General features: G+C 49.1%; 9 protein-coding genes across 9 annotated transcripts; 4 read left to right on the plus strand and 5 right to left on the minus strand.

Moving 5' to 3' along the window:
• Positions 1-134: 134 nt before the first annotated feature.
• N7471_001110 (uncharacterized protein) lies at positions 135-8,006 on the plus strand (the record flags this gene model as incomplete). Its single annotated transcript, XM_057273831.1, has 1 exon — positions 135-8,006. The coding sequence occupies one exon, from the start codon at positions 135-137 to the stop codon at positions 8,004-8,006; it is 7,872 nt and encodes a 2,623-aa protein (XP_057142010.1).
• A 429-nt stretch (positions 8,007-8,435) lies between these two features.
• N7471_001111 (DNL-type zinc finger protein) lies at positions 8,436-9,041 on the minus strand (the record flags this gene model as incomplete). The annotated part of the gene is made up of 1 exon (XM_057273832.1): positions 8,436-9,041. One exon carries the CDS (start codon positions 9,039-9,041, stop codon positions 8,436-8,438), a length of 606 nt encoding a protein of 201 aa, XP_057142011.1.
• Positions 9,042-9,336: 295 nt separating this feature from the next.
• On the plus strand, positions 9,337-11,980 carry N7471_001112 (cullin family protein; the record flags this gene model as incomplete). The annotated part of the gene is made up of 5 exons (XM_057273833.1): positions 9,337-9,381; positions 9,438-9,720; positions 9,780-9,826; positions 9,880-11,750; positions 11,809-11,980. 5 exons carry the CDS (start codon positions 9,337-9,339, stop codon positions 11,978-11,980), a joined length of 2,418 nt encoding a protein of 805 aa, XP_057142012.1.
• A 392-nt stretch (positions 11,981-12,372) lies between these two features.
• Positions 12,373-13,262, minus strand: sld5 (putative GINS DNA replication complex subunit Sld5; the record flags this gene model as incomplete). The annotated part of the gene is made up of 2 exons (XM_057273834.1): positions 12,373-13,008; positions 13,086-13,262. The coding sequence occupies 2 exons, from the start codon at positions 13,260-13,262 to the stop codon at positions 12,373-12,375; spliced, it is 813 nt and encodes a 270-aa protein (XP_057142013.1).
• Positions 13,263-13,899: 637 nt separating this feature from the next.
• Positions 13,900-14,455, minus strand: N7471_001114 (resistance to Congo red protein; the record flags this gene model as incomplete). Its single annotated transcript, XM_057273835.1, has 3 exons — positions 13,900-14,209; positions 14,273-14,380; positions 14,430-14,455. The coding sequence occupies 3 exons, from the start codon at positions 14,453-14,455 to the stop codon at positions 13,900-13,902; spliced, it is 444 nt and encodes a 147-aa protein (XP_057142014.1).
• Positions 14,456-15,106: 651 nt separating this feature from the next.
• On the minus strand, positions 15,107-17,055 carry N7471_001115 (uncharacterized protein; the record flags this gene model as incomplete). The annotated part of the gene is made up of 3 exons (XM_057273836.1): positions 15,107-16,093; positions 16,147-16,732; positions 16,787-17,055. The coding sequence occupies 3 exons, from the start codon at positions 17,053-17,055 to the stop codon at positions 15,107-15,109; spliced, it is 1,842 nt and encodes a 613-aa protein (XP_057142015.1).
• A 2,470-nt stretch (positions 17,056-19,525) lies between these two features.
• On the plus strand, positions 19,526-21,498 carry N7471_001116 (uncharacterized protein; the record flags this gene model as incomplete). Its single annotated transcript, XM_057273837.1, has 6 exons — positions 19,526-19,985; positions 20,038-20,278; positions 20,340-20,355; positions 20,413-20,580; positions 20,632-20,785; positions 20,861-21,498. The coding sequence occupies 6 exons, from the start codon at positions 19,526-19,528 to the stop codon at positions 21,496-21,498; spliced, it is 1,677 nt and encodes a 558-aa protein (XP_057142016.1).
• Positions 21,499-21,921: 423 nt separating this feature from the next.
• Positions 21,922-23,630, minus strand: N7471_001117 (unc-93 family MFS transporter; the record flags this gene model as incomplete). Its single annotated transcript, XM_057273838.1, has 3 exons — positions 21,922-22,189; positions 22,248-22,951; positions 23,007-23,630. The coding sequence occupies 3 exons, from the start codon at positions 23,628-23,630 to the stop codon at positions 21,922-21,924; spliced, it is 1,596 nt and encodes a 531-aa protein (XP_057142017.1).
• A 707-nt stretch (positions 23,631-24,337) lies between these two features.
• N7471_001118 (N-acetylglucosamine-6-phosphate deacetylase) lies at positions 24,338-25,768 on the plus strand (the record flags this gene model as incomplete). Its single annotated transcript, XM_057273839.1, has 2 exons — positions 24,338-24,777; positions 24,854-25,768. Exons 1-2 carry the CDS (start codon positions 24,409-24,411, stop codon positions 25,766-25,768), a joined length of 1,284 nt encoding a protein of 427 aa, XP_057142018.1. The 5' UTR covers positions 24,338-24,408.
• Positions 25,769-25,998: the final 230 nt, after the last annotated feature.

A 25,998-nucleotide genomic window follows, 5' to 3' on the forward strand; every position in this document is an offset into this window, starting at 1 on the left:
GACGTACGTAGATATCTGCTTCGGAATAATAAATTCCCGTCCCGAAGAACTTTTTTGTATTCCATGCGGACCAGCCAAAAAAAAAGTGACCAGTACCTTTCTCACGAACAGTGCTGCTCGTCAGACCCGTCAAGATGGTGGGGACAGGCTCAAAACCAAAGCCTGTTAGGCGCCTGAAAACGGGCACCGAAACCACAAAAAACCACCGATTCGAGGGCTTTTCATCACGGATCACCAAGCTCAAAATCGACCCGATCCACCGCGTGCGCCGCGCCAGTTTCGGCGAAGATGAAGACGAAACATCTTCTTATTTCCGAGCAGCCCTCGATCACTGGTTCGAGATGAACCTTTCAGACAACTTTACACAATTCGTACGGCGTGTCAACCCTCTTTCCGAGAGCTTTGCGCAAGTTCTGTATCATGAAGAAAAGATTATGGGTCTATTGGTGGAATTCATCGAGAAGAGAGACCAGCTCTCGATGGAGCCGCTATTGAGCTTGCTTGCGCAATTCGCTCGGGATCTGGGCGTCAAGTTCGAAAAACATTTCGCTACGGCGGTGACACTGGTGTCGTCCGTTGCGGCAACACATCCGGATATTGAGGTCGTTGAATGGAGTTTTACCTGTCTTGCATGGATCTTCAAATTCCTTTCTCGTCTGTTGGTACCGGACCTGCGACAGCTGCTGAGTATCATGACTCCATATCTCGGAAAAGAACGACAAAAGCCATTTGTGGCGAGGTTCGCCGCTGAGTCGATGTCGTTCCTTATCAGAAAGGCCGGCCTTGTTTATTACAAAAACAAAGCACCCCTCGAGACTGCCGTCTCATTCCTCTTTGACGATATCTCGAAAGCCGCCGACGATAACAAGGATACTGAGAACTACAGGGAAGGTCTGATGACGATGTTCTCTGATGCTATCAGAGGAGTCAACAACGGGCTTCACTCCAATGGCATGGATATCCTCAATTGTGTTCTAAGTCAGATCCCGCCGACTAGTAAGAATCACAATGATCCTGCAGAAGTTATATTTGGTCTGGTCGTCAGTCTTGTCCACGCCACGACTCCCGATACCTTCGGACCCATCCTCGACACGGCCAAGGCTTATATCGAAGATCGCTCAAAATCAACCCTGAATCCCAACCTCTCAGAGTGCTGCCGTATAATATTCTTGCTTGTGACAACTCGCAAGGGTGTCAGAATCCAAAACTGGAAGATCGTTCATCAGATCCACGTGTCCCTGCTTCAGCAGGTGTCGAAGTCTGATGTATCATCAGCAACGATATCACAGATCCTTACAAGCGTCGCATACGCCTTTCAGATGTCCCCCATGGACGAGTTGCTACCTTTCCTTCGCCCTATTATGGACCTGGTGTCCACAGGCCCGCTTTCGAAATATTTCCTATTCTTCTGCGCAACATTCTCAGAGTGGGGATCAGAGCGATTCCAGAGCTTGCTTCTTTCGCCTTTCCAGAAGTTTATCAACTCATCATGGCAAAAGTCAGAGTGGGAGACTTGTTTCACCCTGCTACGCCTGCATGAGGCTGGATGCATCACCTCCGAGACCTCGCAACCTGGCTATATTTCCTGCCCAGATGCCTTCAAATCTCGCATCACTGATTCATTGGAGTACCCCACAAAAGATGAAGCATTCTTGAATGCGCTGGTGAAGCTCCCAGCCGCCATCTCTTTGTTTGCAGATTCTGCTACAATGTCCAAGATGGTTTCTAAGCTGCATGGTAACCTCCTATCAGCGTTCCAAGATGGTGCAGCCGAAGGCAATAACGCCCAGACGAAGGGCCTGGTGTTTTTCCTTGGTCAAGGATTCAAGACATATGTCGAACTCGCTAACAAAGTTGGAGAGCTGGACTCGAGTCTCTTGAAACCGATCATCGCCACTGCTACAAAATTCTCCCGCCTGCCAGTCTTTTTGGAGGGTGCCCTTGCTTTCATATCCTCTCTCCCAGAGTCCGCGGACCTTGAACATCCCACCCTGGAAGACTTTGCCCAAGACTTAATTGTGAATCTGGCAAGCCCGTCGCACAGGCTGAGGCTGGTATCTCTTCAGATTCTACGGGAATTAATTGTTCGCATTGCCAAAGACGACCCCTCTCCCGTGGAATTGGCCATCGAAGTCGAAGAAAGCCCGCTGACAATGGACTCTGTGAGAACCATCTCTATGCATATCCGCAAACTTGCAATTCTCTACCCCCAAATTGCTCACCGCAGATGGATGGCCACCCTGGTCCCTTACTTTTGTTTCGGATTGTTCTCCAAGAAGTTGGCCCCATTGTGGGATGACTCTGCTGCTGCATTGAAAACTATTAGTGAAAATCCCCAGGGAGAGAAGATCGTGTCCGATTTGTCCATCCAGTGGCTGTCAGAACGGGATGCCGAAGCGCCCAGCGACGCTCCAACAGAAGACGATGAAAGCTCTTTCGTCAAGAGCCACTTCAAGTGTTACAATGTTGCGAAGGTCGAAAAAATACTCGCCGCAAATACCAAGAGCACAGAGGATCCCTATCATGTCCTATCTCAACAATTCAAACAGGACCACACAGTCGCAGACATCCTTCCCGCTTGTCCGCGAACCCATGCACTTCGTGTCTTGAACGCTGCACCGGGCGTTGCTGAGAAACGCTCGCGCCAGATTGTGCCATTGTTCTTGTCCTGGGCATTGCGTGAGGATCAAGATGACGCGCCCCCAACTGGCGAGGCGAAGATCGAAGATGCTGAGATTGGTGATGCTGAGACTGGTGATGCGCAAGTGCGTTGGGGATTCCGGGATCGATTGTCCATGCTTGCTTTGTTCGCGCGGTTCCTCAACCCCATTGTCTTGTTTAAAGCACCCGAGGTCCATGCGGCAGTTCTGGGACTCCTCTGCCATGGTAACTCCGACTTGCAGAAACATGCGCTCAAAGTCCTTTTCACGTGGAAAGACCCAAATGTGCGCCCATATCAGGAAAACTTACTTAATCTCTTGGATGAGGCCAGATTCAAGGATGAGCTTGCTGTGTTCGTGCATGTCGGCGACGAAGAAAGTCTAATTCAACAAGAGCACCGCGCTGTTCTCCTCCCCGTGGTCCTTCGACTACTCTATGGTCGAATGATCTCTAAGGCTGGTTCGGCCGCCGCTGGCCAAGCCGGTAGACGAAAGACCATTCTTCGAACTATCTCGCACCTCTCAGAGCATGACTTTGGACTTTTCATGCAGCTCTCCTTTGGTCCTCTTGCAAACGTGCATGTTGTCAAAGCCAACGATGAGTGCGATCCGACTGCCTTCCAGGAAGAGTTGACAAGCCCAAGAAGACAGCTGGGTCTGCTTAAGCTGATTGATACTGTCTTTGAGACCCTTCAAACCCGTATGACTGAATTTGCATCGCAGACGATGGATGTGGTTGTCTACTGTTTGGTGCGAGCATGTCGGGCGATTTACAACGAGGGTAGCGATCGCCCAGATGAACGCCTCTTGCCTGTGCTCCACAATATTCGTTCAGCGTGTATTCGCTGTCTCAATCTGGTCTTCTCGATTGTCCCGAACCAGGATTGGACTCCCTACGTCCGTATCATCTTCAAGGAGATGATCGACAGCAGACTGGATCAGTTCCCTATTGAGACAGCACAGGGTGTTTCAGGCCTTCTACGATTGTTCTCCACCTGGGCCGCTGCCCCAAGGTCAACGTTCTACTTGGTGCAACACAATGAGAAGGTCTTGACTAAGGTGATTGACTGCCTCGCGGTCGAGTCTGCCCGCGATGAAGTCAAGAACTTTATCCTGGATGAGGTTCTCATACCGTTGGTTGAGCAGTCTACGGGTAAAAAGTTGCAGGAAACCGAAGAGATGCCTGACTTCCCAGCCGAGCAAATTAAATCTGAAGTCCTCTCTCCCTACTTGGAGCACGCTCTCTTCCATCTCGGTCGTCTTCTCAAGAGAGGCCCCTCGAAGCCCGTTCTTTACTCCGGAGTCAATGCCCTTTCCCTGATCGCCCCCTGCGTCGAATCTTCCAAAGAGACCGCTAGTCTTGTCGGAATTACGACATATATGCTTCGTCAGCCCGCGGATCGTGTCAGCCCCCGAACCAAGTCTGGTTTGTTAAAGATTCTCGAACACTTTTTGCCCTTGTGGGACCCCAAGGAAGATGCCGAGCTTGCCCAACAAGTGTTTGATGCGGTGTGCTCGATGTTCGACTACTTCAAGGATGACGCGAACAGAGAAGTATTGGCCCGGGTTTTTGGTGCTCTTGCTACGCAGGACGAGAACCTGAAGATTGTTGCCGACTTGTGTGCAGATCTAAACTCTCGCTCAACTAAAAGACTTGAACCCGATTATGCGAGACGTTTGCAGGCTTTCAGAATAGTCAGCGACGAACTGTCTCAGACTTTGAGCGCGAGGCAGTGGAAGCCTCTTCTCTACAACATGCTTTTCCATTTGAGGGATGAAGATGAGCTTGCTATCCGATCCAGCGCCTCCTTTGGTCTCAGACGATTCATCGACAGAGCGTCCACGGAACCAGACGTAGACTTTGAGGCACTTATTAATGATGTTCTGTTCCCCTCTTTGCAATACGGCATCCGTCAGAAGTCTGAACTTATTCGCTCCGAGGTCGTCGCTGTCATTGGTTACTTCGTCAAACTCAACCCCACCAGACCATCTGTGCAGGACATGCACGTTCTTCTCGTCGGTGATGATGAGGAAGCCTCTTTCTTCACCAACATTCTCCACATCCAACAGCACCGCCGGCAACGTGCATTGCGACGTCTGGCTGGAGACGCAGCTCAAGGCAGCATTCAGGCTACGAATCTGGGCACCATTTTCATTCCCCTCATTGAGCATTTCATCTTCGAGGATGCTGCTGATGAAAATGCCCATAACCTGATTGCCGAAGGTGTTGCGACCCTTGGCGTTCTCTCAGAATGGTTGGAATGGGGTCAATTCCGAGCAAACTTCCGGAGATACCGCAGCTACATGACAAGCAAGCCTGAAAAGGAGAAGAACATTCTCAGACTGCTGGGCCGCATGTCCGATGCGCTGTCTAGCGCAATGAACCGGAAGAAGGGGACAGAGAACGAGACTGATGGTGAAGTTGACAAGATGGATGTTGTCGAGCAGCCCATGTGCACGCTCGCCAAGAGTGTTCCTTCTCTTGCGAAGGTTTCAACGGAATTGACCACAAACTTCATTCCTTTCCTGACCAAGTATATCCACCACAAGCAGGAGAAGGAGATGAGTATGCGTCTGCCAGCGTCAATTACGACGGTCAAGCTTCTCAAGATTCTCCCCGAGGAAGAACTGGCTATTCGTCTCCCGCCGGTCCTGCTGGATGTCTGCACAACCCTCAAGAGTAAAGCACAGGATTCTCGTGACACTGCACGCAAAACACTCAATGAGCTCGCTCTCCTTTTGGGTCCTGTTTATTTCGGCTACATCCTCAAGGAACTTCGTAACGTTCTCGCACGAGGCTACCAGCTTCACGTTCTCTCATTCACCGTTCATTCCATGCTTGTGACCACCACTGATCACTTTAAGCAAGGAGATTTGGATTACTGTTTGAAAGAACTGGTTGCGGTCGTGATGGATGATACTTTTGGCACAGTCGGCCAAGAAAAGGACGCCGAAGGATACACCAGCAAAATGCAGGAGGTTAAGAGCAGCAAGAGCTACGACTCTATGGAGCTTCTTGCTAAGGTCTCAACTATCAGCCAATTGTCAAACCTGGTTAGGCCTCTGCAGGCACTCCTACGCGAAAAGCTCAATTCGAAGCTCGTCAACAAGCTTGATGAGCTTATGCGAAGAATCGGCATCGGTCTTCTGAGAAACCCTGATGCCGAAAGCCGCGATATGTTGGTCTTCTGCTACGAGGTCATCAAAGAGGCCTATCGGGATAATGCCCCAGATGCGGGCCCAGCTGCGCCCAAGACCAGGTACGAGGAGCGGTTCTTGATCCGATTGCAAGGAGCCAAACGGGGCGAGCACAGGGGTACGACATCTTCTCATGTTTACAAGTTGACCCGGTTCTCGCTGGATGTGCTTCGTGCTATCCTCAACAAGTTCAATTCGTTGTTGACAGCTTCTAACTTGTCGGGCTTCATTCCCATTATTGGTGATGCCCTTGTTCAGTCTCAGGAAGAAGTGAAGGTTTCTGCTCTCCGTTTGCTCTCCACGATCATCAAGCTTCCGCTGCCAGAAATCGACGAGAATTCACACGTCTATTTCACCGAAGCAGTCAAACTTGTCAAGGAGTCTCCTAGCACCAACTCCGAAGCGGCACAGGCGTCCCTGAAGTTGATTTCTTCCATGCTACGTGAACGAATGGACACCAAGCTCCGTGACGGACATCTTGCATACTTGCTCAAGCGTCTGGCCTCCGACATTGAGGAGCCAGATCGCCAAGGTGTGACTTTCAACTTCGTCCGCGCAGTCATGTCCCGGAAGCTCGTCGTTCCTGAGATGTATGAGCTTATGGACAACGTCGCGACCATGATGGTGACAAACCAGACCCGGTCTGCCCGGGATCTTGCCCGCGGTACCTACGTCCATTTCCTGATCGAGTACCCGCAGGCAAAGAGTCGCTGGACCAAACAGCTCGCTTTCTTCGCAAAGAACCTGGATTACAAGCATCAGTCGGGACGGCAGTCTGTTATGGAGGCGATGCACGCACTCCTTTCAAAGACCGGCCCAGAATTGGCACAGGATATCATCAGCACCTTCTTCCTGCCTATCGTGCTTGCTATGGCGAACGACGAGTCACCGGAATGCCGCGAGTTGGCGGGTACATTGCTAGGAGAGTTCTTCAACCGTGCGGATCGGGAGCAGATGAAGACTATCCTTACTCCCCTTCGGTCGTGGTTGGAGCAGACCAACAACATGGCTCTATGCAGTATTGGATTGCAGGCCATGCGGATCTACTTCGAGGCCGAGCAGACCGAGAAGGATAAACAGGCTCGTTTCGTCATTGAAATCCTCCCCGGCTTGATGCAGCCTGTTCTTGATGACCATGAGAATGGCAATTGGGAAGCTCTTTACTATGCCCTGCAACTTTTCACAAAGCTTTGCAAGACGGCTTCCACGCTTGCTCTGAGCCCGGAATGCGCTTCTATCTGGACTTCCGTCCAAGAGTGTTTGTTCTTCCCCCACACATGGGTCAAGACCTGTGCTGCAAACCTTGTAGGCTTGTGGATGGCTGATCTGGCCAAGACAAATTCCACTGATGGTTACGCTTCCCTTCCCTTGACTGGAAGTTCCGGTCTCGCCATGGACAAGCCGGCCATGCTGCAGCTTCTTCGTGCCAGTCTCCGAAGTTTGCGCACCCCGGGCATTGCCGAGGAACTTGCTATGCAGAGTGTACGCAATACTGTCTTCCTTGGACGTTGCTGTTCCCAAAACGGACTCGAACTTCCAAAGCTGGCAGGCGAAGATGTTGAATCCGAAGATGAGGACGAGGATGAGGATGCCGGCAGTGAAGCTGAAGCAGAGGCAAAGGAGGAAACTAAGGTGGAATACAATAGATCTGCCATCCACTACATCTTTAAGCAGGTCTCCTCCCTTTTGCGGCGGGAAACTATCTCCGGCCGAGCAAACGCTCTCATCCCCAAGACAGCCTCTATCACACTCCTTGCCGCGCTCATCCGCCACATCGAGGTTGAGCAGATCCGTCCTTCTCTGCGCGTCATTCTCATTCCCCTCCAGCATCTGACGGATCCATCCATCCCGGCGCCACGCTCCTCGGATGAGGCCTTCCAGAACACGTACAAGTCTCTCGTCTCCAACTGCCACGAGGTCTTGGATCTTCTCCAGAAGAAACTCGGCACCACCGAGTATGTGGAGCAGATTTCTAGGGTTCAGGCGGCTATCAAGGAACGTCGTGAAGGACGACGGGCGAAGCGTCGCATCGACGCTGTTGCTGACCCTGAGAAGCACGGACGTGATAAGATGAAGAAGAACGAGCGGAAGAGAGACAAGCGCCGTGAGAAGGGCTTGGAGCACCGTGGAAAGAGACGCGGTTGGTAGAAGATTTGGCATTTATTTGCATGTCTCATGGCATGTCCCATGAAATGGTGTTATTGGCATACAAAAAAATGGGCGTTTTGGTGGAATGGATTACTATATTATACTTGCATTGTATATACCTTTTCAGAACAATTTGATTTCTTCTGTACAAATCTCGTGTTTTCTCAATATATGTAGACTTTTTGAAGATCGAGTTATCCTTGAAATTAAGGGAGTTGACTGAGAATCCAGTCAAAGTGATTTCTAATGTACAAAGTCTCCAATATATCCTTTTTCTCGTCGATGCTTGGATCCTGCCATGCTGAGAGTAGAGAGTCTTTCATCGCCATAATATACACGCCTTTCCAACAAGACAAACAAAACACCGGATATGCACCGAATCCACCAAATCCACCAAGAACCCATGCAGGAACCTCACTTCAAATGAACTCAAGTCGACTTATCATCATCGCGTGCTCCCAGTATCTCCTTACCCTCTAGGTCATAACTCTTCACAGACCCATCTTCCCAGAATTCCAGGTTGCCCTCTGTATGGCCGTGGGTCAATGTCTGACCCTTCTCCTTCAAAAGATCTTCCAAGGTTGTCTTCTTTTCAAAGAAGACACCAAGGTGATCACTCATGACATGGCGCGAGTCACATGAAGGACATTGGATAAGGACAGTTCCACGGTGGTAGCCTTGTTTGGACATGCGGTGCGCAGAGCGATGACCGCACGGCTTGCAGGTGAATGTAATGCGGTAGGCTTCCTCATCCTTGCGACGCTCCTGGTTCTGTGCTTCCCATTCTGCCTCTTGCTCCGTCTGGCTCTTGGGTGATTCGGTGAGAGGGCGAGGAGCGCGGGAGTTGTATCGGAGTTGGGTCTGGGCGAGTATGCGCTGCGAGCGAGGGAGAAGAGATGATGGGCGAGCTGAGTGTAGAGAGAGGGATCGTGTTGAGAGGAAGCGTGAGGATTGTGTGCGCGCAACAGTAGTGTATGACTGTGCTTGCGACACAAGGGCATTCAATGGGCGGAGACCCGAGGTGAAAAGGCGCATGGTGATAAGTGTGTGTGAAGGTATTTAGAAGCTGATTGAGAAAGAATTTCAAGAAGTTCAAAGATAGTAGAGATATCTGCAACTCAAAGAGAAACTATTCAGGAAAGCCTCAGACAAAACTCGAAAGGAAAAAAAAAGACACTGGTGAAATGACGATGCTCGGTCAGCGACAGACGGAACTTTAGAATTTCCGGGGTTGACCTCCGCGGAGAGAAGAGCGCAGTTCTCCTTCACCTTTTTTTTTCTTGAGTTTTCTATTTACTCACTTTCTCTTGATTTTACTGTGGCCTTCAAGATGGCAGCAATGAGGGCTCGTCATAAGATTCGAGCTCCCCGAAGGGTTCGTTGACACCGCGGGGTCAAAACTATGAAGCTATCCACTAACTATACTTCTAGGGAGTCTCCCATGCCAATACCGAAGATTTCGATTCTATATGGACAGTCCTCTCATCATCATTGACTGAAATCAATACTAAAAATGCCTCAACCCTGGCATTCGAAGAGATCTACCGGCATGCCTACAAGATCGTGTTGATGATGCGGGCACCTGATCTTTACGAGCAAGTCAAACAACTGGAGCAGGACTGGCTGAAAACGAACGTCCGAACACTCATTGTCGATTCAATTTCTTCGAGCCTCGTGCGTGCGCAAAAATCCGCCGATGCGCAGGACCAGTCGAGTGAGAGGAGGAGGAGGCGGGGGAGAAGTTCCTCACTGTCCTAAAGGATGCTTGGGAAGATCATCAATTGGGCATGGGCATGGTTACCGATGTTCTGATGTACATGGTAAGTTTCTTACGCTCTAAGGTATTATTACAATGCTCTAACTTCTTACGCAGGACCGTATGGTAGCAAGCCGTACTCACCCACCCATCTACGTGGCCTGCATGGCTCTATTCCGAGACCATATCCTGCGAGCTCCCGTCCGTGCCGGCTCTTCTTTGACTGTTATGGATGTGCTCGAATCCACCATACTCTTCATGATCCAACTGGAACGTTCTGGGCACATTATTGAGCGGCCGCTCATTCGGCATTGCATCCAAATGCTGGAGGGCCTCTACGAAACTGCTACAGAGGAGGAGAGCTCAAAGCTTTATCTAACTGAGTTTGAACCAGCCTTTCTCGAAACGAGTAAGGACTTCTACCAGGCAGAAGGGCAACGGCTGTTGGAAATGGGAGATGCTGCCACGTTTTGCCGACTCGCAACCCAGCGGATCGCTGAAGAGGAGGAGCGGTGCCGTTATGTGTTGTCGGTCACGACGGAGCCAAAGGTCCTTGAGTTGCTTGACGAGCAGCTCATTCGGAACAATATTGACGAAGTCGTCAATCTCGAGGGAACCGGTGTCCGGCGCATGCTAGATCACGATCAGTTGGAGGGGTTACGGAATGTTTACATGCTCAATAAAAGAGTTGACAAAAAGAAGCAAGCTTTGACGAACATGGTCAACAAGCGGATTGTGGAAATGGGAAAAGAAATCAATGCTTCGTCTATACTCTTACCACAAGCCCCAGCCCCATCGGCAGAGAAAGATGGTGAAAAAGAGAAAAAGCCCGAGAAGGGGAAAGACAAAGAAAAGCCTCAGAATCAACAAACTATGTCAGCAATCCGCTGGGTCGATGACATTCTCGGCCTCAAGCGGAAATTTGATGACATTTGGGAGAATGCCTTCGCCTCCGACCAGGGCATGCAGGGCTCAATTGGGGCCAGCTTCGCCAACTTCATCAACATAAACTCACGAAACTCCGAGTACCTGTCTCTCTTCTTTGATGAAAACTTGAAGAAGGGGATTAAGGGAAAGACAGAAAGCGAGGTAGACGTTCTCCTGGACAACGGTATCACACTGTTGCGCTACATCAAGGACAAGGATCTATTTGAGACCTATTATAAAAAACATCTATCACGCCGTCTTTTGATGAAACGGTCTGTCAGCATGGATGCAGAGAGACAGATGATTTCCAAGATGAAGTTGGAGGTCGGTAACCAGTTTACTCAACGCATTGAGTCCATGTTCAAGGATATGACCATCTCGGAAGACCTTACCACCAATTACAAGGAGCATATTGCGCGCAGTGGTGATCCGGACCAGAAACCCGTGGACCTGGAGATCAACGTTCTCACCAGTACCATGTGGCCGATGGAAATAATGGCAAGCAAAGAGGGAATGGTCCAATTGCCTTGCATTTTCCCACGGGAGATTGATACACTGAAGCAAAGCTTTGAGAGGTTTTATCTCGACAAGCACAGTGGCCGCAAACTGTCGTGGCAAGCTAGCATGGGCACTGGCGATCTTCGAGCCACTTTTTTACGCTCCAATGGCAAAGTCCAGCGCTATGAACTCAACGTGTCAACATACGCCATGGTCATCCTGCTATTATTCAACGACATCCCAGACGGCGAAGCTCTCACATACGACGAAATCAAAACTCGCACACGAATTCAAGACCACGACCTAATCCGCAACTTGCAATCGCTCGCGGTTGCCCCAAAGACTCGAGTTCTAAAGAAGGATCCTATGAGCAAGGACGTGAAGCCCACGGACCGCTTCCTTTTCAACCATGATTTCCACAGCCCCTTTGTGAAAGTGCGTATCGGAGTTGTCAGCGGCGGTGCGAACAAAGTTGAGAACCAAGATCAACGCAAGGTCACTGAAAAGAAGATGAACGACGAGCGCAACGGTACCATCGAAGCTGCCATCGTCCGCATTATGAAGTATGTCTCTTTCTCCATATAACCCTCGTATATCATCTGACGAACTAACCTTTGGCAGACAACGCAAAACGCTTACTCATTCTCAACTAATGACCGAGACCCTTTCGCAACTCTCCGCTCGCTTTGTTCCAGACGTGAACATGATCAAGCGTCGCATTGAGAGTCTGATTGACCGCGAATACCTGGAGCGAGTCTCTGAAGAGCCACCCACCTACGGGTATGTCGCATAAAGTCAGACCATATCATTGATCGTGGCATCTGCCTTCTGGTCTATTCATTTGCTCTTGTTTGTTATGATTTTATGATCTGGGGTGTCCTCGCATCTCGGTGTTTGTGTGTTTGCTTTCCAGGTTGTGCTTGCGTTTCTCTGAGCTTAGCGATTGGCGTCTTTTAAGGGATTGAAGGAAATGAAATATTTATAGAAAACCATCTGATTTGATGTTTGGTGTTTACTGCCTTTGGCAGGACATGCATAGTATCTCTCAACTCTCTACATCGTAGAAGTCCCAAACATAGAAATAAGAAAATATATCATAAAATATGTTGTAAACATCCAAATAACGCCACTCCGCTATGATGAAGTCGAATATCAAACCCCCAAATCCAAAAAGATTCAAAATAATCACAATAATTCCACCTCCCCTCTCCCCCAAGCTCCCTTCACCCCTTCCCATCTCACAACCCAAACATCCCCCATCCGCATCGTAACCCCCGTCTCATATTGCTCCTCCTCCCCGCCAACAACAACAGGAACCTCCGCCCCAAGACACCGAACAAAAACAACCTCCTTCAACTCCGGCCCCTGGATCATACTCGTTCCACCGGCATTATCATCCAACCGCCTCAGCTGCCGCGGGAACGCCCCCATAAACGACCCCGCATAGTGGCCCGCCAGGAGCGTCTGGTGTGCATGCAGGAACGACGATTCCGGCTCCGACAGCGGCGTCAGATCCGTCAGTTCTGATATATCCGGCACGGAGTCCTCGGGCTGTTGGTTCGGGTTCTGCGAGGAAGCGGTTGATTGTGTTTGCGATGCGAGGGGGTTTTTGTTGCGCGAGGCGAGCAGGACTAGGTAGTGCATGCTGTATTTTGTTATTTTAGCTAGTCGGGCTCGCAAAAGACTGCGCACTATGTATTGGCTGCGGGCGAGGTCGGTTTGGAGGATTGAGAGGCGGAGGTTGAGATTGGGGTTGTGCGTGTTTGCGGTTGTTGGGAGGGTTGTTTCTGACGACGCGGCTAGATCTTCGATTGTTTCAATCTGTAGGTGCCGGATTATATATTAGCAATATGTTTTAGGGAGCATTGCTGTGTAGCTGCTATGTAGGTGCTGTGTACCTGTATCCGCACGCGGTCCATTATCCGCTCCATCAGTGGCGCCGGCCACGGCAGTACCTCCGACACGGCGCGTTCGGCTACCCAGAAGCGCGTGAGCAGCTGGTGATCCAGAGCTGCAGACTCCGGGCTGGCACCTGGACCGCGGTCCACCGACGCGAGAATGTCGTCGATATCCATGGGCTTGGAGGTTGTCGCATTGAGGAAAATGCAGGGCGGAGCGCGATATAGGGCGGAGATGGGGTGCCTGGGGCACTAATCAGCCCGCTCTATCAAGATATCAATATAAATACATGTTCATGTATCTGCAAGGCTGGTTTACAGTCGATAATTGAGTTGTTGAATTGGCGAGTTCAACTAGCTCGATCTCAAAGCATTTGCCAATTGGACCTTTTGTTCTGAAACTGGGTGATACTGGGTGATCGACAACTTGTACGATATCCCAGTGAATCAATTAGAGCCAGCCAACTTTGAAAGCGCAATTCTAATCTGTATCCTTTTATTCAAGCCCATTTGGCCGTTCAAGATATATCATTAGAGAGAACGATGTACGAGAGAACTCAGAATTTCATAAACCGCAAGTCCCATTCTTTCAGGGATCTAAATGTGACATGAAAGACATGAGGAAGCATTAAGTAGTAAAAGAAAGAAAAAAACATCCACCCATGCGGGTATGCGATCAAATAAAAAACAAGGCCATATTTCGCAGTTGACAACGCCGTAAACCATTAACTTCCGGCACATTTATCGAGAGACATGCAATATCGGAAGACCTTTAAAGCCATGTTCATTAAGCTTTGGAAAGATGCGCATGAGTCTAGTCCTTGCGGCCATTGGGTGGCGGGCCAGGAGGCGGCGCATATCCGCTGGCACCGTACGCATTCGGAGGCTGCTGCAACTCGATTCCTTGCTGCTGTGGTGGTGCGTTTTGCGCGCCAAAGTAGCCGTGGTGCTGAGGGTTCGGGCTGTATTGAGGGGGCGCGTTTTGTTGGTAGTAAGGGTCGCCGTAGGGGGGTTGCTGGTAGATGGGTTGGTTTGGCGGAGGAGGTCCCGGGGGAGGAGCCATCCACCCAGTTCCTGTGAGAGGGCGTTGGCCATGAGTTCGGCGGCGTCGTGCGTTGAAGCATCTGGAACAAGGCTTGTTAGGATCGAGAGATATCGCACGGAAGAGAAGGGGGTGTAGAACTCACGCGAAACTGAAGAAAAGGAGGAAGGCTACACCGACGATTACGGCGAACGCTACCCAGCGACCCCAAGAGTCCCAGGTAGAATAGCAGTCATTACCCCCATAGTAAGAGCTGTAAGGGATCAGTAAGATGTCTCTTGAGGGGTCATCATAGTACTCACCAGTATCGAGGGTATAGGACTGGCATGAGGGGCTAATTATTTGACAGAAGAGATGTGAAAATCCGAAATCTAGAGAGAGAAGAATGCAATCTCAAGGATGTGAGATGTTCGACGTCAACGGGGGCTGGTGGGAGCGGTGGGTCCTTGGCACTTTAGGCTGCAGTTTCGTGCTGAGAAGGTACTGTGACTTGTCTGGCCACTTTATTTTGTATGGTGATGTTGGTATCAGTACTTAATACTTTGGAAGGAAATTGTGCTTAGATGAAAGGAAATTAATAAGAATAGAAGAGGAACATCATTCCAATATCATTCCAATATTATAGAAAAAAGAAAACAAAAGACCTTGGAAGTGAAAGAGCAGGGTGGCGCAGTTGGGGGGCGCAGGGCTGACGGAGACACACGACGAATTGGGGGACCTCGGGACAGACCTCGGTATATACTATTATAGGTTATATTCTTATATTCTTATATTCATATATTAAATATTGAATATGCACAGGGCTGTGCATATTCAGGTTAATTCTCTATAATTCTCTATAATTCTACATCTCTATTAAGTGATGATGTGCTTCCTCAACCTTAAGCACAGTCAACCAATCTAGATCGATGCTCCAATGCAATCTGTATAATAACAAAGTCAGCAATTATTAACATACAAATCCCTTTTATTAATTTTATTAACTAACCGGTGGAATCGATGGCGGCACAGCCGGCAACGCAGTGATACTCGACCCGAGTTCACTTTTCAAGTCTAAACTCGCCTCTCTCTCAGCCACCCCGTTAGCGTCCTCATGGGTCATCTGCACCGATAGAACATGGATCCGGGGTGACATGTCAGGTTTCGTTTTGAATGAGTATGTAGGTAATACGTCGAATGTCTCCTGTACCCAGGACATCTGCCTGTCCAGGTCCGGCCCGGAGAGGCTTGTGTCGTTGCCCTTATTTTCTAGGGTAGAAGACTTGGTTCGGAAAATGCTGCTGGGCCAACCTTTCGTCTTGGTGATCGGGAGTGTACAGCAAGCGTTCTTGGATACGCTATCCCAGGCTTCGATCACGCGGTCCGTCTTGAGGAACTGGGATATCTGTTCCTTCATGGTCTCTCCGCCGTTGAGTTTGTTGTGGGCCTCCTGTCGTGCTTGTGTGGGTGATTGGACTGTGGATTGTCCGGTTCGAGGGCGTGGGGTGGTGCAGAATGCCCGGAGTTGTTCTATGGAGATGTTGCGTGAGAGTCGTGAGGGTTGTGAAGGTGCTGTTTTCGGTCGACCTTGGGCCAAGCCGATTTTCTCGCTGGCAGATCGTTTGGGTAGGAAGGGCTTGGAGAGCTTGCGTTTAAGCCTTCCGGATGTCGATGGAAGGGGAGGTGGTGCTTCCTTGGCGCCTGCGCCTGCATCGGCTTCTGCTATAAGAGCACTGCATGATTTGGCCCGACTCATGATCCTGCGCCGAATGCCATCGCTCGGGATGGGTAGGTCCGCAGGGGTGTGGGTTTGATCTTTAACTGTGGCAGGACTCTCAAACTGCGTGGAAGCCGTTGGCGTCCTCTTTGGCTTCGATAATGGATCGCGAGGAAGAGGTTTTTCTGATGTGGGCCGTTCTTTATCAAAGAGTCTTTGTTTGACTGACTTGTTTCGATTTGCCTTGCTGGTCTGTTTAATAAACGATCGCTGTGATAGTTAGCGCTGGAAACTAAAAACCAACCAAGGGCCTGTCAACTTACCACATCCTTTCTACTCGCTACTCCCACTCGTCGTTGCATTTCTGTAGTCGCCAAGCCAAGTTGGGCCAGTGCCTTTTGAAGAGCAGTGCCCCGTCGACGAAGTTTGGAGATAGCGACAATCCAACCCTCCATATTGTCCATCATGGCCTGATGAAAAGCCTTGAGGCTCTCGGACTTGAAGCAATCTTCGTCTGTGAGTTTCCGGAAGTGGAACCACAGTGCACCCATGGCCTCCTTTGCCTTTTGTAGGTCTTTGAGCGAGTCTGTGATGGCAAGGGTGAATCTCTCAATGGAATGTTCGATCTGATCATTATAGGCGACAACTGATAACCGGAAATTCCGGTCTTCCAGCATCTCATCGAAGACATCGAGGTTTCCCAGCGGTAGACTGAGATACTGAATTCGAGTGCGAACGTCTAGTCGGACGATCAAAAAGTCTTCGGTGGTCCTTTCCAAAAAACCATCCAACTCATTCACATGTTTCTGTAGAATCTTCATGACTGAGACTTCGGATTTCGCCAGGCTCTTGGCTAGGAGATGAACTCCAAAGACCATTTGGGAAATTAATTTCCAAAAAGGATGATATCTGCATGGGTTAGTTCAGTCCGATCATCATACTTGACGGAGTATGAATTCTCACTTTTCAGAGGCCCTTTGGCGCCATTTTCGCCCACAAAGCCGCTCGTATTCATCATTCTCTAATAGATCGCGCCGCCGTGTTTGGGCGTCAATGTCAACGACCCATTTAGTTCCTGAGCCATCGGTTGTTTCGATAATTGATTCCTCAAACGGACCCTGGAGCTGAACAATGGGATGGGATGGGTAAGGACTGGATATCTTTTGGGTGACTGGTTGCTCGTCCTCAACATCCTCGGACGTGTGAACAGGAGGCTCCGGCGTAGAATCCATGATCTATCACACGCGCACGGTGTCCCAAGTATACAACGTAGACAGGTCTCCAAAGTCGAGGATTGCACACTTTAGATATAAGAAGTCCCAAGTTGCAAATTAGACCGCAATAGTTTTGAAGCTTTGATATACTGCAATGCCCTTATCCATTTATAAAATCACAATCGCAACCAGCCCAAAGTGGCTCATGATGAAGATGGGCTGGACTGGAGATGGCTGGTGTAATCATGCAAGGTATTACTTTATATCGGATTAGAAAGATAGAGAATCAATAGAAGTGGATCTGACTTACTCTGAATAATCGTGGGAAGTCTGAGAACAGTTTTCACCAGTGAAACACAGTTTACATGTAAATAGGGAGAGAATAAACGATGTTATGGCCCCTTTCAACAAAGAATATCGGAGAAGATGCCATGAGAGAAAATCACTACCTATGTTGTAGGTACTCCGTAACATAAATTCTTTTTGCCTAAATTTTAATCTTTTTTTTTTGGTCTTTGTTTATTATGGGGCTGTTATTACGTGGTAGGGGGGTTGACGCCCGTCTTTGTTCGGCATATTTCCACTTATTTCCCACTTGACACACGAAATTAGCCAATGACCATCCACCGATGCATCGTGGAAATGAATCAAATCAGCTGCAAGAGCTGGGCTGGGGACGATCTGGGAGTCTGAGACCACGGCACTTAATTTCGGATCAATGGCTTTTCCGGTTTTAGTTCCCAGGCCCTATAGAAGACCGTCTTCTTCTCCCCTTGCAAAGTACACACTGTGCAGGGTCATCCTTCAAATACCCATGGATTGTTAGGAGTGTGAAACATGGCAAATACAAAACTTGGCATGATGTGGGACATCAAGGCAGTTTGCGATAACCTTACTGTACCAAATTAAACTCTCGTAGTTATTTATAATCCTTGAGTTCTCAATCAAATAGGAAATGATATGCGGGAAGTCTGGCCATTCTAGTGAGATCGGCAACTCTAGAAGCAGTCCATTTTAGAACTCGATGACTACAAAATATCATACAATACAATTGTTTCGATTAAGTGAAGGCCTCAGGTTTCTACATAGGTTCCCATATGGTGCGGAAACTTCCACTTTGTATAGTACAAAAGCAACATATCACGTACATCAAATCATATATAGTTCTGTCATATTCTCATGCATTATGATTATCTATTGTACAAATGGAAATCAACATACTAACCATATATACGAAACCATATATAGTTCTGTCATGCTATCATACTAGGTACTGCTTCGTTTGCTTGCTTTGTCATCTATATGGGTATTTGATTGGTTTGCATTGGAGTAACATTATCCTCTCGGGGTTTTGTTTCCCCCACTTCTCCTTATCTCTCTTTCTCTCTCCATCTTTTATATTTTTTGAATTGACTGCACTCTTTATTTAAAGAACTGACACATAACGCGTCAGATAAGCTTTTGGTTCGTCGACTCTAAAATCCAATTCCAAGTCTATCGACTAGCCTGTTTTGCCCTGTTTTGGCCTTATATCCAAGAACCTTCCCACTTAGGAACGACTGGCTTTGCGGTAACGCTCCTTGGCATTGGCTTTCAGCTTGGCTGTGAGAGCCGCAACCGCGCTGGTGATGGAGCCAAGGTATATAAACATCGCTTATTGTGACTACAATCTACAGTCTAGTCCTCTATTCACGTCAAGTACATCGGCTTTTTCATATTTCGCAATAGCATGATCACAGTAACTACTTCACAGCCATGATTTTACTAACCTACTACTCATATCATTGATATGGCGGAAATTTTATATAGTAGCATGACTCTGGATGTTATCGATATTGCTACGGGTATTCAGGTGAGCACGGTTGTCTTGTTGATTCAATGACTACGTAGGTAGTATATAATATATATGATCGCGTGTGGATTGGCTGTTGATATACATGCAGCGAGCGGCGATCGTTTGGTTAATATAGGAATTCTGGAGTGCAGGTAATACCACGTTTATATGGCGCGATGTTATTCTCCTAAATCATCCATGGATATAGTATTTCACAAAGTCCCATAAACACAGCACGTCATAATCATTTTCTTTGCGAAAAAAAAAAACATCCTTGTCTCGTTGGAGCCTACGGAGTACAGCTCTTGGCAGCCAATTGAGATCCCTGCTCCTTTGTTGTTAAAGACACAACCAACAGGGTACAGCCTAGCGCAGTCGATCTTTTCCCTTCCACGCCCAACTCGGTCGAATGACTGAACTTCCAACAACTCCTAGTGGAGCTTTGACTCTTTTCCCCTCTTAACCGCGATGCTACCTCCCCCGGAGCTCCTACGGAGATCGATTAAATGCCCGGATTACCTTGCAGCTTTTTTCTCCGAATTGCGTGAACTCGTTATGCACATATGTAGTTTATTTCCCCTCTTCTGGGACTATAAGTATCCCCGCAAGTACCCCCTGTAACCTGTACTTCTCGTAACGGTGAAATAACCCATTATGCGTGTCTCCCATTGGATTCCATTACTCCCGGCTGTAGCGGCGCTTGCGGTGCCATCGGATGGCTTGGAGGGCTTGGAGGCCTTATTCCGCCGCCAGCTGCCCAAGCACCCAACAGACGTCAAGACTATCAAGACGGCTAATAATGTCACTATTCGCTATAAAGAGCCTGGAAAAGAGGGCGTTTGTGAAACTACCCCGGGTGTCAACTCTTATGCGGGTTATGTGGACCTATCGCCCACAGAGCACACTTTCTTCTGGTTTTTCGAGGCTCGCCATGACCCTGAAAATGCGCCAATCACCTTGTGGTTAAACGGTGGACCGGGTAGTGACTCTTTGATTGGATTGTTCGAGGAATTGGGTCCTTGTGGTGTCAACAAGAATAATGAATCTTATATCAACAAGAACTCGTGGAATGAGGTCTCAAATATGCTATTCCTCTCTCAGCCATTGGGTGTTGGTATGAAGATATTTCTATTCTCTTTCTAAACATCTGGCTAATATTATCATAGGTTTCTCCTACGCCGAGAAAGCCGCCGGCACCCTTAACCCTATCACAGGTGCATATGAAGACCCGTCCTTTGCAGGCATTGATGGCCGCTACCCGGTCATCAACGCCACCGCAATTGATACGACTGTTCTCGCTGCCAAAGCTACCTGGGAAGTCCTGCAGGGATTCCTAGGTGGTCTCCCCAAGCTGGACTCGAAGATCAAGTCCAAGAGCTTCAATTTGTGGACAGAAAGCTATGGAGGGTGAGTTCGCTCTAGTGCCTTTAAAATATATGTTGATGTATCCATTACTGACTTCTTTCAGACATTATGGCCCTGCCGTAAGTCGACTGCCTCTCTAACTCATATTCCATTCGCGAAAGTTCTAACACTGGCAGTTCTTCGATCACTTCTATGAGGAGAACCTTAAGATTGCCAACGGCACCCAGGATGGCATTCAACTCGACTTCAACACTTTGGGTATCATCAATGGTATCATCGATGAAGGAATTCAAGCCAAGTACTACCCTGAATTTGCCGTGAACAACAGCTATGGCATTAAGGCTGTAAGTCTTCAAAGGTACCACGATATAGTTTCACACTAACAAAGAATATAGATCAACGAGACAGTTTACAACTACATGAAATTCGCCAACGAAATGCCAAACGGCTGCCAGGATCAAATCGCATCTTGCAAACTCACAAACCGCACCTCGGTATCCGACCTCGCACTTTGCACCGAGGCAGCCAATATGTGCCGGGACAACGTCGGTATGTAGACCGTACCCATATACCCTGACTACATATAACATCTACCCAAGATCGCTAACAAAACCCGCTATCCAGAGAGCCCCTACTACGTCTTCAGCGGCCGAGGCACCTACGACATCCGTCATCCGAGCGACGACCCAACCCCAGAAGGCTACTACTCAAACTACCTCGCCAAAGACTCAGTAATGAACGCCCTAGGCGTCGACGTGAACTACACACAATCCAATAACGAAGTCTATTTCGCCTTCCAACAAACCGGCGACTTCGTCTGGCCCAACTTCCTTGAAGACCTAGAAGACATCCTCTCCCGCCCCGTCCGCGTCGCCCTCATCTACGGTGACGCAGACTACATCTGCAACTGGTTCGGTGGCGAGGCCATCTCCCTCGCGGCAAAGTACAAGCACAGCAAGCAATTCCAGAAGGCGGGCTATGAGCCCTTCCTCGTCGATGGTGTCGAGTATGGCGAAACGAGGGAGTACGGTAATTTCTCTTTCACCCGTGTCTATGAGGCTGGTCATGAGGTGCCGTACTATCAGCCAGAGGCTTCGTTGCAGCTGTTTAATCGTACGCTGAATGGGTGGGAATTGCCTAGGGGAGAGAAGAAGGTGAAGCATAATTCTGGCTCGACTGGGCCGAAGTCGGCGACTCATACACAGTCTTCCGTGCCGTTACCTACAGCCACGAAGGCTCCTAGGTTCGGTGAGTTATCGTGAAAGAGGTCCATGGGTGGACCTAACTGAATATTGATAATATTCAATAGCATTGTGGGTTGGGATATTACATTATGTACGCATTGAGATAGACTACTCCCCCATAACTATAGCAGACCTAAAGCATACCCCGAATGAGGGCCACTGGCATCCAGAGAGCAGAGCTAACCCAGATAATGTACAAGATCATTAAATAAAATGGAGTTGACTGACGTTGAGTATTTGTTGAATATGATCCTCACGGCCCCGTGGTGTAGTTGTGGGGATTTCGCGAGTATAAAAAAAGTCACACGCCTCGTAGACGCGGGTATTTCATCACACTGTAGTGAGAATAAAGGTGATTCAAGAAGGTGATTAAATCAAATATTGACCGCGTGGTGATACATATGATCGGCGAGGATTGTTGGGTCCCTCACCGGCAATTCATTATTTGGTGGTGGTCTCCTCGTGAGAGTCGCGGAGAGTCTCGGTAGGAGTGTGGTTTTCGGCATGAGGCTTATCCATATCAGACATTTCATTGGTATGGCCCAGGACCTCGGCGGCGGTTTCATCGGAGAATCGCAGATCGTCCTCAACGGCAGTGCTATCCTTGACCTTGAAGAAAATCACAGGTGAGGCAACAAGCATACTACCGACCAGCATACCCCAGCAAGAGGCGAATTCTGTCATGTATGAGGTCTCCTGTGCATCCAAGCTGAACGGATGTTAGTTACGGGAAAAGTAGAGAGGAAAAAAAAGCAGGGGTTGCTTACCTCCACATTCCGGCAGCGCCAGCAGACTGGATGCCCTTGTAGAAACCAGCAAAGTTGGCCAACTTGCGGCTGTTGTTGGAGAGAGAACCCATGTACCAATAAGTGCAGGTCTGGAAAGCGGCGTCGTAGAATCCGTAGAACATGTACAGGAACATAGGTCCAATGTAGCCACTATCGGTGAAATCCGTGCCGAGACCCTTGGTTTCTCTGGTATAACGCTTCTGGAATGCATACCCTCCACCCCAGATGGCCATGGTGATAGCGAGCAGAATGCCAAAGTTGAGCTTGGCGCGCCACGGACGCGAGAGGCCCTTCAAATCCAACAACTGGCCGAAGACGAACGCACCCACCATCTGCATCAGCCAGTACAGAAGACTGTTCAGGGCTCGAGTGCGAACATTGAAATACGCGAGATTGACTGCGTTGAAATGGTACGCGTAGAACCAGTTGCTGGCCAGAAACATGGGGAACATCAGGACAATGTACGAATCGTGGATCAGTGTCTCCCAAAGACCCAAAAACTCAGACTTCCAGGTTGGGTTCTTGATCACAATAACGCGCGAGCCGTCCTTGCGCTTGACGTGCTTGCAATCGACGAGACACCAACAGAGAACGGAGCCAATGGCCATCAGAACAAGGAAGGCAATGTAAGTGCCATTGTTGACGTTGCCGGAGGTCGAGTGCATATTTTGGCCGAGAGGGACCTGTTGATATTAGTATATTGTTTTGGTGAGATTCCAGGTGTGCAAGTGAACGTACCAAGCTACCAATGACACCACCCAAATTGAAAATCACCCAGAAGATAGCAATGTATTTTCCCTTCTCGTGTTCATGTGGATAACTCAACATGACCGCACCCTGAGCACACCATAGCAGACCAGCACATACACCGAGCAAGGCTCCGGCGAAAACGAGGAACCCTGCATTTTCGTTGATATTGTATGAGAGGAGCGAAGCAACGTAAAGGAAGTACCCGAACCCACCCAGGGAGAGGGTGAGTCGCAGACCAATGCGATTGGCAATGGAGCCGGCGAAGAAACCGACGACTGCAAAGGTACTGTATAGTGCAGTGTTGGCGTTGTTCACATCGTGGGTGTTGATTTGACCGCCGCCACCGAGACCGCTAACTGCATTGAACATTCCAGGACATAAAAAGCAGACAAATGATACCAGATATAGTTGCATCTCCGGTGAGGCAAAGTAAGGAGCCTCCCATTTGCCTATCTTGAATAGTGGCTTGTACATCCATGCAGGTCCTATCACCGCTTGGTCCACGCCTGACTCCGGGTCCTGCGGAGCAGACACCGACGTAGACATTGATGCATGTTGTTCTGTCGGCAGCTCTGCGTGCTTCTCGGCTTCTTGCTTCTCCGGCTCAGTCATGGTTGTAGGGAACAAGATCTACAGGGGCAAAAGCCAAAAAAAAATAAAAATTGTAGAAATCAACAAGCGAGTCAAGGGGCCCAAAGAATGTTCTCCACGTGAGAAACAAGCTGAAGAATGGTGAAGAATGTAGATACTAATCTCTTCGCCAAGGTAAACTCTGAAATAGGAAGAGGATTTTTTAGGACGAAGCTAAGGCTTTTTAGTAGACAAACTAATATAACCGAGTCACACGACTGTCTTATCTTAGGATCCATTTTTCTCAATGCGACATACACACGGTATAACCGATGTTGAGGGGAAGGTTGCGGGGATAAGAAAAGATGGAGTCATCATCTGGAGAAGGGAAATTAGAAAAGTGTCATAGTGACATATTATAATGAAAGGTGAGAGACGTTCATCCACTTTGCAATGCGACGAAGAGAGATGTTGCATTGAAGAAAAAGGAAACCCGCATGCGGAGTGTAGCATGCGGGGACTGGATACGGTTTTGTCAAAGCCGGTTATGGTAATTTACGGGCCGAGTATTAATATGTATGGAATATTACACTAGTACAATAGTACAATAGTACAGCAACTATGTACTATCGACTATGTACCTCCGTACTATACTATATTATTATTGTATACCACATCGGCATGCCGAATGTCACGCAGTCTACGGTTACATCATCGTACCTGGATCTTTATGTACTGGGATTTTCCCCCTCTTCTTCTATCTGTTTTCTTTCGAGCTACCTAACTTGATCTGATCTGATAGGAACATTTCCAATAAACAATGCCGGGTAAGACTTCTACCCCGCGCATTACCAAGTTCACCAACTGTCGCCTGGTGTGCGGCTTGAACTTGGTTGAGCAAGATCTCTGGATTGACTCTCTGACTGGAAAGATCCTGAAGGATCAAGAGGCTTTCTATGGATTGCACCTGTCCCCCGATGAGATCATCGACCTTGGTGGCCGTATCATTGCCCCGGGTATGATCGATGTCCAGTTGAACGGTGCTCATGGCTTTGATTTCTCCGTACCCTGTGAGACAAAGGAGAAATATGACGAGGGTTTGCACATGGTAAACCGTGGATTGGCCCGAACCGGTGTCACTTCCTACCTGCCGACACTCGTGAGCTCCACCCCCGAGGTGTACTGGAAGGTAAGCAACTCGAACTTCCCCCCACGAACCCCCCCCCACCAAAAAAGGTATTAATCTTCATTCTTCATTCTTTCAGGTACTCCCCTCCCTCGGCCCAACGGCAGCAACCCATACGCCCCAAGATGGCGCCGAGTCACTAGGCGCACACGCCGAAGGCCCCTTCATCAGCCCCGGCCGTAACGGCGTCCACAAGCCCGAAGTGCTGCGCGCCGCGGAAACCTTCGACGACCTCATCCACTGCTACGGCGCTGACAACATGGGCAGCGCCAGCCCAATCAAGATGATCACAGCCGCCCCCGAAGTGGGCAACATGATGGCCCACATTCCCGAAATCGCCAAGCGCAACATCATCTACGCAATCGGCCATTCCGACGCAACTTACGAGCAGGCTGTCGCAGCCACGCACAAGGGCGCCCGCATGATCACACACCTATTCAACGCCATGCGGCCCTTTTACCACCGCAACCCAGGTATCTTCGGTCTGCTGGGACAGAGTGAGCGCCGCAGGCCGTTTTACGGTGTTATCGCCGACGGCATCCATTTGCATCCCACTTCCATCAAGATCGCGTACAATGCGCACCCGGATGGGTTGATCTTGGTTACCGATGCTATGCGTCTGTGTGGTCTGCCTGACGGTGTCTATGAGTGGACGAATGGGGAGCGGATTGTTAAGACCGGTGCGCGGTTGACGCTGGAGGGCTCTGATAAGATTGCTGGGTCTTCAGCTACACTTATCGAGTGTGTTAACAACTTCCGTCGTTGGTCGGGTGCGTCGACGGCTGCGGCTATCAATGCTGTCACTGCTGCGCCGGCGCGTCTGCTTGGCTTGGAGGGTGTGAAGGGGTCGTTGGAAAGCGGTGCGGATGCCGATCTCATCGTGTTGGGTGAGATTGAGGATCCCTTCACTGGGCCGACCTTGACGGTTGATCAGGTGTGGAAGCTGGGTGCTAAGATCCACGACACTGACAAGGCTGCCGCTGTGACTGTATGAGGTGGTTTTCGATCTTGGATGCGATCTGTTTCTTTTTCGGGGTTCTTTGGTTTTCGTTATTCCAGTCATGTGTTCAACAGCTCTTTCATCTTGGTTACAGGCGTTTTGAGGTTGTGATTTCTGCATTGAACATAAAATGCAAGCGCATGGTCATAGCGCCAGCTCCATCTTCAGTGCGAATCTTTACTTAGATTTTTAATTCCCAAATTTTTCCAAAACTTATATTCGGA

Source organism: Penicillium samsonianum (assembly GCF_028829775.1).
Source record: "Penicillium samsonianum strain IBT 33392 chromosome Unknown utg000001l_segment0_segment0, whole genome shotgun sequence".
NCBI classification, from domain to species: Eukaryota; Fungi; Ascomycota; class Eurotiomycetes; order Eurotiales; family Aspergillaceae; genus Penicillium; species Penicillium samsonianum.